The following is a 12146-nucleotide window of genomic DNA, read 5'->3' as shown; positions in this document are numbered from 1 at the left end:
TTTGTACGATGACGTGCGTGTCTGTTTGTGTCTCGTCTGTTTGCTTGTAGATATATGCATGAATGTGCATATGAATATGTTTTAAAGTACCTTACATCTGTGCGTCACTGAGGCTGTGCAGAAGATTGTCCACCTCTCATGTTTGTGTGTGTGTGTTTGTGCGGGGGTGGATAGGCGAGCAAAGGTGGTGTCAGTCCACCTGCGTCTTCAAACAGGGAGAGTAAAGACAGAGAGAGGATGGAGAAAGGTAGGAGCACTGTCCCCTGTGTTTCCCAACCCTGGTTAGATTGTTCTGGAATTAAATTTCACAACAAAAACAAACAGCGGGAGACAGGCAGGCCCACCTCCTTTCCTCCCACCTCTGCTGTTTTTTTTCATCCCTACCAATCCCTCATCACCTCCCTCCCTCTCTTTCTAACCCTCCCTGCTTTTGCTTCTCAGCCAATGTCCTCCTTTTTCCCCCCTCTGTCTGCACTCTCACCACACCACAGCCTGGTGTAGCCAGCCAAATTACACCACAGATGATTATGTTCCCTCAGGCTGTGTGAATACATTCAAGTCTGTATTATGTCAGAGGTCACCAGGTGGGGATATGTGACTCCTCACCCCACACATTATTTGGCCAAATGTGTCTGATTTAGTCCAGTTGCCTGGCTTTAACCTTACCAGTGCCACTAATGCGTTGTGCAGACTACACGACTTTCAGCGTCGGCCGATGGCCGTGCTGTTCACACTACACAACTTGCCGTCTTGTGACAGGAGTCTGAAGTCGTTGTGGCGTTCACACTACGTGACTGATCGGTGACAGGGGGTCTCCAAACCACGTTTTGCCAAGAAAACACACGTGAAATGTGAAACGGGAAATGACGTGAACCTACAGACAAAACAGCTGCTGTTTGTTATTATAAACATACCAATTATAAAGACAAAAAATATGGGTGAAACAACGGATTAGCACACACAAAGTGTTTTGTAGTGAAAAAGTAGCTGCCTGCTCTGCCAGCTGCCTGCTGTCGGTCGACTCTTCCAGATATGTGTCAGAAATGTGTTGGGGAGCCGTTTTGATGCGTCGTCGTGTAGTTCACACATAACGACTGGCAATCGCCGATAGACCGCTGATTTTCACACGTTCACAACCGGACGGTCTTCAAGCTCTCCGAGCGGCAAATTGGGCTAAAAATCATGTAGAGTGAACTAGGCTTAATCAAACATTTGTTTCAAAAATAAATGTCCTTAAATGTAATACAAATATTATTAAAGCAAGTTTAGTGTTGCATCTCACAATTATTTTATTCATCTGCTGATAATTTTTTCAATTAATTAATCAAAAAAAATCCTTATGTCATTTTTATTTCCAAAAGCCCAATATGACATTTTCTAATTGTTTTGTCTGTCCAGCAATCAAAAACCCAAATATCTATTAGTTGATTATCAAAATAGTTTCTGAATACATTTGTCAGTCACCTAATCAACTAATCTTTTCAGCTCTAGAGCAATGTCTCCTTGCAACCCCTGTATCACACATATGTCAGTGAGTTGTGAACAGTTCCACCACATGTGAATCATTTTCAGAGACCAAAATAGATAAAACTCCAAAACACTCAAAACAAATTGTGGGCAGCATATCACCACAAAGTGTCCACCCATATTTTTTAGTGGATGATGAATGCCATGACCAAACATTCCCTCTCTGATGGGTGTTTTCCCCTTTGTGATTGCAAACTGTTTCTTGCAAGTGTGAATGCCACAGTCTTGTGAAACGAGCCCCTTCTCTCATTAGGCTGAGGAATTTTCACTTCACACGGGACTGTGATGCAAGATGATAGTAAGAGTGTCATAACAGGGTGTAAGATGTCATAAATGACTGAATATACCTGCTCAAAGGGAAAAGCCCAACCAGTAAACATTCACACTTCCATATATTATCTAATAAGAGTTGATGTCACTCCTCTGCACCAATTAACAACTTTCCTTATCACATTAACAGGGTTGTGAAGTGAAAATCCCTTTAGTGAAATCAAAAAGAAAACAAAAGCTTAGGAGCTAAATCAGTGACTACATGGTTTTAGCTTTTCATGCCACTCCCTCCCCTATCAGATGACACGTCTGGACTTTAACCTGCATTGAGTGAAGCTGTCGTTTTGCCAGTTTCTCAGCTGTGTCACCAGCTTTTCCCCAGGTGGAGCGAGGTCGTCCTTGCAGCAGGGTCATGACAGTGCTCTGCTTAGTAGGGCACTGGAGTAGTCCACCACTCCGGGGACACATCTCTGTTTAGCTGCACAGAGGTGACCTCTCACCTGCAGGCTTCATGTGCTGATTGGGAGGTTTGCAGTCAGGCTGTAGGCTACTGTGAATAACTTGCTGTTGACTAACACAGACTGTCTGCTTTTACTCTGCTTTCTATATATCTGTATCAGCCCTTACTTGAAGTTGCATGTGTACTAGGGCTGCAACCAATGAATATTTTAATTGTTGATAATTCTGTTGATTATTTTCTTGATTAATCGATTAGTTGTTTAGTCTAGTCTATAAAATGTCAGAAATTTAAGAAAAATGTTGCTCAGTGTTTCCCAAAGCCCAAGATGTCTTCTCCAAATGTTTTGTTTGTCCAAAACCCATGGATATTTAGTTTATTGTCATAGAGGAGTAAAGAAACCAGAATATATTCATATTTAAGATGCTGGAATCAGAGAATTTTGACTTTGTTATTAAAAATTAATCAAACCGATGAATTGATTCTCAAAGTAGTTGGCGATCAGTTTAATAGCTGACAACTTAGCGAATTAATTGGCACACATTGTATGGCTAGGCCTAGAACCTCCATTATTTTTTTGGTATGGACCGAATTACAGTATTTCTGTAGTTGCTGTGTAATAAAACATTCAAGTGCTGAAAGCTGGCATCTCATGTGTGGTTAGATTCATAATTTTATTCACTTATTATTTGATATGATATTTCCTATTTTAAAGGTTCTTGTATGGCTATTGGTGTTATGACACCATTTAAAGGGATTGTATGTGATTGTAATCCAATACACTTTTTAGTTAAATTCAGCGAATATTCCTCATGGTTTGCTAGCTGTCCCTTTTTGTATGTGCTCTTAAAAAAATCAGGTTTTCCTTCACAGCCCTGGCTCTGGAAATGGGAAATTTACAGGAATTTAGACAGATATTGCAATATGAGTCATAATTTTAGTGGGGATGGTAATTTCTGCATTTAATTTGCTCTGTAAAAAAATATTAATATGATGATGTGATGCTGAGGTTTGTACCAAACAAGCATGTTCCCTTATATCTGGAGAATATGATTTGCAGGTTCCTTTATTTTGGTATGATGTGAGAAGTGTGACCAGACGTCCTGATAAATTCGGGACAGCCCTGAAATAGGAGCAGTGGTCCCGAATCCCGACCTATTTAGAAAATTAGACTAAGTAAGTAAGACTTTATTTATATAGCACCTTTCACAAACAAGAGTGGTCACAAAGTACTTTTCAGTAAAAAATAAAATAAAATAAAAACAACAACGTAAAATACAAAACCTTTAGGTCTTTTCTAAGTTACCACAGAATCCAACGCTCTCAAGGTTAAAGGGAGAGAGTTCCAGAGCCTTGTAGCCACCACACAGAAAGCACGATTACCTCTTGTTTTAAAACGTGTTCTGGGAAAAGTTAAAAGATCTTGGCCGGAAGACCTCCGAGAGTGACCAGAAGTGTGTGCGTGCGTGCGATAGATCCTGTCACGCACTGCACACGATAACTCCCACTACGTTTTGTGGTGCGCTTACTTTACCGCGGGGATGTGGGGGGTCTATTACTCTGTTGAACTGTATGTAAAGACTTCTGATACCATTGTCTCTGCCGATGCATTGGTAGAACGGCCGTCAGTAAAACGCATGTTGCAGACTGTTTATAAGACGGTAGCAGGTGAAAGTGTGAAAGCGTTTTCTGTCATCTGTCCTCCAACATCGCACACACAAATGCCATAATGAAAATGAACAGCACACTAAACCAAGAGGAAGAAACTAAAAAATAAAAATGAAGACCCTCTGTTAGCTAACTTTCTGCAATAACTATGCAAGCTAACTACACCTGGCTAACTACAACTTAGTTAACTTAGCTAACTAAACTAGAAAGACAAACCAACAATCAGACACAGAGACATACCTACTGTAAGTTCTAAGTAAATTATATGATAAATTGGTTAGCTAGCTCGCAACGATGTTTATCGGTTTGATGCTCTGACTTAACGAGGCGTGACAGTGCACCTGCGCAAGCTTGGAGAATGACGTATGACTTATGGAATTACTATAGTCATACGTCACCACCCCGTTTTAACAACTAAGCAACTTTTACAACTTTGAGCACAAAATTAAGCTATTTGGCGAACTATGTGGGTAATCAACATTGTAAGGAAATGACTCAGAAAAATATGAAATATCATAGAAATGTCAAAATACACTGGAGGGGGGCTTTAAGCACAGGAGTAATGTGCGATCTCCTGCTGGTCTTGAATGCAGCTGCATTCTGTAAAACTTGCTGTCGGTCCATGGAGGATTTGTTTAAACAAATGTACAGTACATTGCAATAATCCAAACAAGAAGAAATAAAAGCATGAGCAAGCATCTCCATCCCTATTTTTTTTTTGAAACCACAGATCTAATCTTAGCAATGTTCCTGAGATGGGAAAAAACGGGAACGAACCACAGATTTAACATGTCTGTTAAAACACATAGATTTGTCAAAAATGACTAAACCTGAGTTTTGATTGGTTAGACTAATAAAACATTAAATACTGATCGTTGTGAAACATGCTTTTGGTGTTGCCCACAGATGGGCACTGTTTCAGCTCTCCATTGGCTACAGCACGGGCCACAGGGTATTATGGACCTTGTGAATAGCCACAAAGTAACACAGTAATTCTTTTGCCCTTTTTAGTTTTCTAGTGTAGATGAAGATGCAGAAGTAGAAGTTGCAGTCACAAGGACAGCCACGGGCAAGGAGAGCTCTGACACGCTAGACAGATGTGATAGGCACTGCACTGATAAAATGAATAAAGTTAAGTTTTATGTAAAACTTTTATGTTATGGCTCATGATTTACATATTGTTACAACACAGTCATTGTGTTTTTTTTCTAATGACAGACAGTTGACTTCATGAACAAAAATAAACATTTTAGCATTTTGCGTTTTGGCTTTCACGTGGTTTATGGTTTGTTGACACTGAATGTAATGTACTGAAGGCCACGCCCACCACCAACTCCCCTGTCCCGAATTTTTTAATTCTCATCTGGTCACCCTAGTTGTGACACATTTTACCTTTTTATCCCCTGTGATTTGGATGGTGCACTTGGCCATATTGCAATTTTGATAAAATTTCAATTAATTTTCAGCTCTAGCATCGGCACTACAATCACAAAACAACCCATCCCTAGTGACATTATCTGATCCACAGCCTCCTGATAGAACATATTCAATGTCAGCACCTACACTTGCACAAAGTGTTCATACAGTACCTGAAGAAATGCAATTAAGGTGTATAACACATTTTCTGGCCTCAGTTTACAAAACCTCTACATACTCAACTGTGATGATACAACCACAATTGACTACCATCATAATTGCCCTGGCAAGGTAAAGTAAAGGTGTTTACATGGGCTCTGCCTGGTTTGTATTCAGGTCTCAAATTACACTGTAATCACATTTTTGTGTGCATGTAAACACTGTCACGCTCTCTCTCTCTCTCTCTCTCTCGTCCTCTCAGCGGTGTGTATCCTGCCAGACGAGCATGAGGCGGGAAAAGGAATGCATCACCGCACTGTTTACCTCTTCCTCATTTTCTCGCTTACACGTATGATACATTTGCTCTCTCTCTGCCATCTCCCTCCTCTCTCTCTCTCTCTCGCTCTCTCTCGCTCTCTCTATTTTTCTCTGTGAGTATGCTCAGTCATTCAGCTCCGTGCACTGCTGTTTCGTGAAGCTGGAGAGCCAGTGGGAAGCCTGTGATTGGGGAAATAAGCGCTTGTGCAGGAGCCGGCTACCTCAGAGACAAACTAGATACAGTGGAGGGACGCAGGGGCTGTGGATTTTAACCTGCTCATATCAAGAAGAGATGGAAATGTTGTACCTGTGAACTTTGGAGAGAATGTTCTGCACGTGTAAAAGACATAAACAGCTCCTGTTTGGTATCAGCAATTGCTGGAGAAACCGAGGTCTCTGAAATCTGCTGCTTATCTTCAACACTGTCTGATGTAGATTTTTGCCGAGCCGAATCACTGAGATGTAAGGTGAAGACACGTATTACGCGTAATTCAACAGCCAAAAGGTACAGCTCAGCAAGGGTAACCTCGAAGACATCTGTTAAACCTGATTACACCTGAGACGCGAGGGAAAATGACTGGCTCGAAGCAGGTTTAAAGGAGTAACCTGTGATGTCAGACTTCACCTGGGGCAATTGTCTGAGACTCGGCTGAGTAGTTGTGGGGTTGTCGTGGGGGGTTGGCGGCAGACTTCATTTCCAGGTGTGTAAACCACACCAGACTTGACTCACCTGACATCATCCCGTCTCTGTTTGGGCTCATATTCTCAGTAATCCCTGCTCTCAAACCCACCACCACCTCTCGTTTTCTCCCCATGGAGCCACTGAAGAGGCGAGAGAAGAGACGCTGATTAATGTGACTCCCAGCAGCCTGTGTCTGATTCCACAGCACTAGAAATAGAAAGCAGAAAGAAACAGCGGCGGCACTTGTGAACTGTTATCACGTGGAACAAGAGAAGCACCATGTGGAATCAGTCAGGATACTGCAATCACATACCTCACCCCGCATATCCCTTCTACCATGCACCCTGCAGGTATGCTACAACAATCCCAATGTGTACCCAGACTGCTTCTGCTTTCCATGCTGTTACAGTAACTTGTTGAAGTCACTTTTGCTTTTTGCTTTGAGGTCTTATGTGAGGGCTTGTGTCTCACAAAGTTGACAAACTATGTTTTTAACATGTTTGGTGATAAAGTGATTCTGATCATTTAAATCTTTGGTGTGCCTCAGATGTCAGTGCTTGGCCCACTATTCAGAAAATTGTTATTGCTGTTGGGGACAGTAGTTGATCCAATGAGTCTGATTTAATGCATCCTTGTTCACTGTAAAGCTTTTCCGAAGAACAGATTGTGGTCAAACTGGTTTGTCAGGAAATTGATTTGGCACCTAGTTTTAATAGAACCAGGAAACTGGTTTTGCCTGTATAGAATAAAAGAATGGGCAGGTTTGTTGGTCAGTGTGACAAGACTGGAAAATAGAAATGCTTTATCAAAACACTGAGCTGGTTGTTCTCATGTTACCTAAAAACACTCCTACAGTAAGGTCGTTGAGCTTATTAGCCATACTATATTTGAACAAATGGCTATAACCTGTTTTATCTCTTAAAAAACACTGGATTAAAACAGATTACATAAGATTTTAGTGGTTTTCTTCCATTATGTCCATGGCCCCCCCTCTTGCAGCAGTAATGACATCATTACATTTATCACAAGGTTTCAGATGTGACCCACTCTCAAATGAACACCATCAATCCTCATTCCCTGAGGGGAGAACAGACCCCTGCCTACACCTCTCTTTCTGTCGGATACTGTAATAGTCCCTAACCTCTAAAGGCAGCTTGAGCTCAACCACCAGAATACTGATTCAACATTACTAGTTATTTATGAAATCCCTATAATGGGGACATAGTTTAAAAATGAATAGCATGATAAATGTTGCTAACATGCTAACAGTACTTCTGTACTTGCCTATATGTGGGCAACTGAAAGTAGTAGTTGTAATTTTTTCTCTAAATCTATCCATGCTGTGCCCATAGTTCATATAAATTTGCCAGTGTTTGTGCACCAGCAGGAGGAGCGATAGGGGTGGTCTGCACCGGGGGGCAGAGGGATTTAGCTGATGAGTGAGTCATACCTCAGACCACTGGGCAGGTCAATGACCTGTCAGATCATCCAGCTCATGGCAGAGAGAGAGAGAGAGAGGAAGAGAGTATAGAGGAATCCAGGAAATAGCCCTGAGCTCCAAAACAAACTAACCATCGCTATTCACTCCCACTCTAGTCTCTCATAGTGAAGTGCTCTGACTCACACTATGAATGTTCCACCTGTAGCCCAATCAACTCATGGATTCAAGTCAGATTTGACATTTTGCATAAATGCAATGTTGACATGCTTAAGATGCAGCAAACAAACTGGATTGCTGAAGGTGATGAACTATTTACTAACAGATTTATTCCTCTTTTATTCCTCTTCTTTTATTTTTGTTAAACAAATCTACGTCCTCCTTGTTGCTTCAATGTCATTTGTAGCCTATTTCCCATCTTCTCATCTTGATTTTTAATCCTCTTTTTGGATTTACAGTGCTCTGGGGGGATTTTCTGTTCACCTGCACATGCCTCCATATTGGAAGATTGACTGCTGACTAAAACATTAAAGTTAACACCTACATCTCACTGACAAAAGAGGGTAAATGTTTTTTTAATTTTACAGTTAAGGTGATATGGTAAAATTTTATAGGATACGAAAAAGAGGACAGCACCGAAATTAAATATTTGATTATCTTGGAGGGAGAAGCGATAAGGCTTAATTATTGAACTTGTCGCTCCAATAAAATCATAAAGTTTTTTATTATTGACATCTTTCAAAACTGTCAAACTGCTTGCTCATGTAATTCAGTCTGCCTAAAGGCAATTAAAAAAAATAGAGATAGAAGCAGTGGCAGAAGCTCGTTCTATGAACTCCCTTTGGCGAGGCTGTCTCTAGTTAATGATTCCCTCACCTGTCAACATGCATCATTGACACTGCCAGACTCCACCCCCATTCCTCTGCTTAATCAGTTGTCTTTACATTCAAATAAAAAGGTGTTCATTCGCTGTTTGAGGAAGTCCTTAGCCAGACTCAGTTGTTTGGGCCGCTAATCCAGCATAAGCCGGCAGCGTCGGTCAACCATGGAGTCTTGAGGTGAGCATGAAAGCTTAATGAGGGCCTGTGTGTGTTTGCCTCACAGTATTGATTGTATTTGTGTGTGTGTGTGTGTGTGTGTGTGTGTGTGTGTGGGGTGGGGGGGGGGGGTGTCAATAGGCTGAACAAATTTGATAATTGCAAGAAATTATTTCAGAGATTAGTAAATTACTGTGTATATATGTTGCGTCACTGTTAACATAGAGCATTCACTGGATAGAACCAGAAAAAGTGAGTGACGGGGCGTGACATGTGACAAAGGTCATGATACAGATTCAAACTCGCACCACTGCATGTGTCAAGTTACTCAGACACCACAAAGGTGTGTACTGGTGTGCCCTTAACCTTTGTGTATCTTGTACTGCACACGCGCGTGTATGTACGCGCGTGTGCAGGGCTGTCAGCCTCACAATGGCTCAGAGATGTAAATGGCTTTGGGCTGGTGGCCCAGTTGGGGGTGAATGGAGCAGATTGTCTGAAAGCCTTTGACACACAGACACACACACACACAGACAAAGTGCTCTACCACACTTTCTCCTGCAGCTATACATACATAGACACAATCATTTCATAATGCAATTTCCAACAACTCAGAATTTTCTTCGGTTTAACTTAAGAGCCACCTCAACTTCTCTCAAATATTTAATTGGTAAAGTGTCTGTGATCGCCTGCTAATCTCTAAACGTGGACTGAATAATGTGTGTAATAAATGAAACCCAGCAAGAAGAACTAAAATCTATTACAGTGGTGCTATCCCTGTCCTCTTTAGTTTAGGTCATGAAATACATTTGCGTAAAAGGATACCTTGCTAGTGAAGGAATAAAGATGAGCTTTTAGTGTTAAACTATCATCTTAAGGCAAAGCAGAAATAACTATGAGGAGAGTGTGATAACTGTAAATGATGCAAAAAACTTAATTGACAAGAGAATGCCCCTGACAGTTTGTAAAACATCTTGTGAAATTAAAATTGATGCTCCTTAAATTTGGAGAATCCTTTTTCACAGCCTCTTCAACAGCCTATTCACTTTTTTCCTTAGTGAACTACCAAATATTATCAAATGAATGCCATTGCTCTTTATTACTGGTCACTTTACTGTACAGTAGCTGATTCATGGAAGCATTTGACTAAGACATTCTTGCCCAGTTTGTTTGGGAAAGAAAAATGCCAACTTCACATTACCAACCAGCATAAACTCAGAAATAAGACAATCGAGGGTTGGAGCATAGACTATTTTGGGACAAAGTGAGGGGAAATGGCCCTGCCTCCAGCTTCCAGTACCGGAAAGAAAATAAAACAAATCTTAGATGCTAAAATCATCCAAAAATCTGATTAAATGTGTCCAACATTTGATTTACCATCCCTGGTACACTCACACTTGAATGTCTTTTTTCACAACACTAAAAAAGAGAATTGCACAGGAAATGTGCAAAGAAAAGGCCACAGTACAAGCATCTGACCTAGCATCATATCTTGGGAGTATCCAGGAGAAACTGTCATTCAGTCTCTATAGCTGTCCTCTCCTCCTGCTGAGTGTTGACACACTGCTGCGGCTGGATGTTTGATGCGAATGACACTTTGACAAAATGAATTCCCTACAAGTCACTCTCAGGGAGGGCGCCCTTATGTCACAAAAGCCGGGCTGTCACAGCAGCAGATTTGGATGGGACTGCACTAAAGAAATAGCGCTGAAATGACTGTGGTTTCTTTGACATTGTGGTTTGTCTGAGGCAGTGGTGATGTGGTAAAAGGATGGTGGGTTAACTGTTGATGTCAGTTAGTTTTCATATAATATATTGCATAACAGTGGAAGTAGATTTTTGCATACATTAGGGACATATTCACTAATATCAAAAATATTATCAACATCTTGATAGTGATGCCAACTGTATCACAGAGTGATACATTCAAAGAAAAAAATCTGAAGAATCTAAAGATTTTGATCAGTATAATATCAGATTGCGATGCAATGTGGATAATTTAGCAGCTTCTCTGTAGAAAGTGTTCGCCGTTTCAGTCTGAACATTTTCATTTTCGCTTACCGAGAAAGGCACTATAGTTTCATGGTATCATATTGTTGCTGTTAGAAAAGATTGCATCTCCAGATTGTCAATATTTCCGTGACAGCCTTGTTTCTTTGAGCATGAATGCCATGAATTGTTCATATGAGTCAAAGAACCATAGAACTGTAGCAGCCTATAGGGGAACAATGCAAACTCAGAATTTAAATAAGAATTATAAAAAAAAACATTGCTGACATTTTTCTAATGTCAGCAATTTCCCTGTGCTCATTATCCAGATTAACTCAATTTATCTACAGTATTTTCTGATGGCCAACCTTTCAAGCTCATTTCACATTCTTAGACACTGTGTCCAAATGTCATCCTCTTTATAATTCTAGATTTGTCCTTGTCTCAACCTGCCTACATTTTTAAGAAGTGGGAGGAAAAGTACAAAGTTGTTTTCTCTCTAAGCAGGGACATAGAGAGTTCACTGAATGTTTAGTGGCTAAATCCAGCCCAGAAAGCCATTGGTGGCGAGGGCAATCCGTGTTTTTTTGTTTGTTTGTTTCATCAAATGTGGTGTGTGTTCTGTGGCAGCAGTGAGAGGATCAGAGCCGAGAGGACAGAAGGCAGCTGTGAACATAAGCAGTTTGAATTACAACAAGATGCGAAGGATATGGGTTCATTAGAGTCATCGGTACGGTACAGATGAACGGACCGTAGCCTAGAGCACCTCTCAAAGGCTGCTGACATCGAAGGCTTCACCTCTTTTGGCTGAATTGGAAGAGCAGAGATGCTGAGCACTTGTTGGGGAAGTGTAGGTGTCTGTATGGGCCATAGAAGGTAGGAGAAAAGTCACTGTCAAAAGCAATATCAGTATGTTGGGATTTTGTCCTTATTTCTTGGAACATAAGTGTGTTGTGACAATGTTCATTGCCAGAAATGAGTAAATCTCGGCTAGCCTTTTGCCTTTATTTCACAAAGGTGTTTAAATGAAAAGCTAATAGTAAAAGTAAATGGTGAGAAACTTAAAAGTGCTGCAGAATATAAGCCTTGAATGAGGACAGTGTGCCTTGCGTTTCGTAGAAAAGTAGAAAACTTTTGCTCCAAAGAGACATACACAGATTTCTGAGACATGACCTCACTCAAAAT

At 40.8% G+C, this 12146-nt stretch overlaps 1 protein-coding gene across 5 annotated transcripts in view; it reads left to right on the top strand.

Annotated features, from left to right (window-relative positions):
- LOC123961276 (pleckstrin homology domain-containing family A member 7-like) overlaps positions 1-12146 on the top strand; it is a 150499-nt gene that overhangs the window by 39097 nt on the left and 99256 nt on the right. Inside the window, exon 3 of one of the 5 annotated variants that reach the window (XM_046036521.1) lies at positions 5760-6847. The exons of the other annotated variants lie outside the window; for them this stretch is intronic. Coding sequence (XP_045892477.1) covers positions 6777-6847 — 71 coding nt within the window. The 5' untranslated portion in view covers positions 5760-6776. The remainder of the gene's footprint in view (positions 1-5759; positions 6848-12146) is intronic. 5 annotated transcript variants of the gene reach the window in all.

The sequence above is a fragment of the Micropterus dolomieu genome, linkage group LG22 (genome assembly GCF_021292245.1).
Source record: "Micropterus dolomieu isolate WLL.071019.BEF.003 ecotype Adirondacks linkage group LG22, ASM2129224v1, whole genome shotgun sequence".
NCBI classification, from domain to species: Eukaryota; Metazoa; Chordata; class Actinopteri; order Centrarchiformes; family Centrarchidae; genus Micropterus; species Micropterus dolomieu.
Note: the sequence above shows the minus strand (reverse complement) of the source record. Positions and strands in the feature narration are given on the sequence as shown.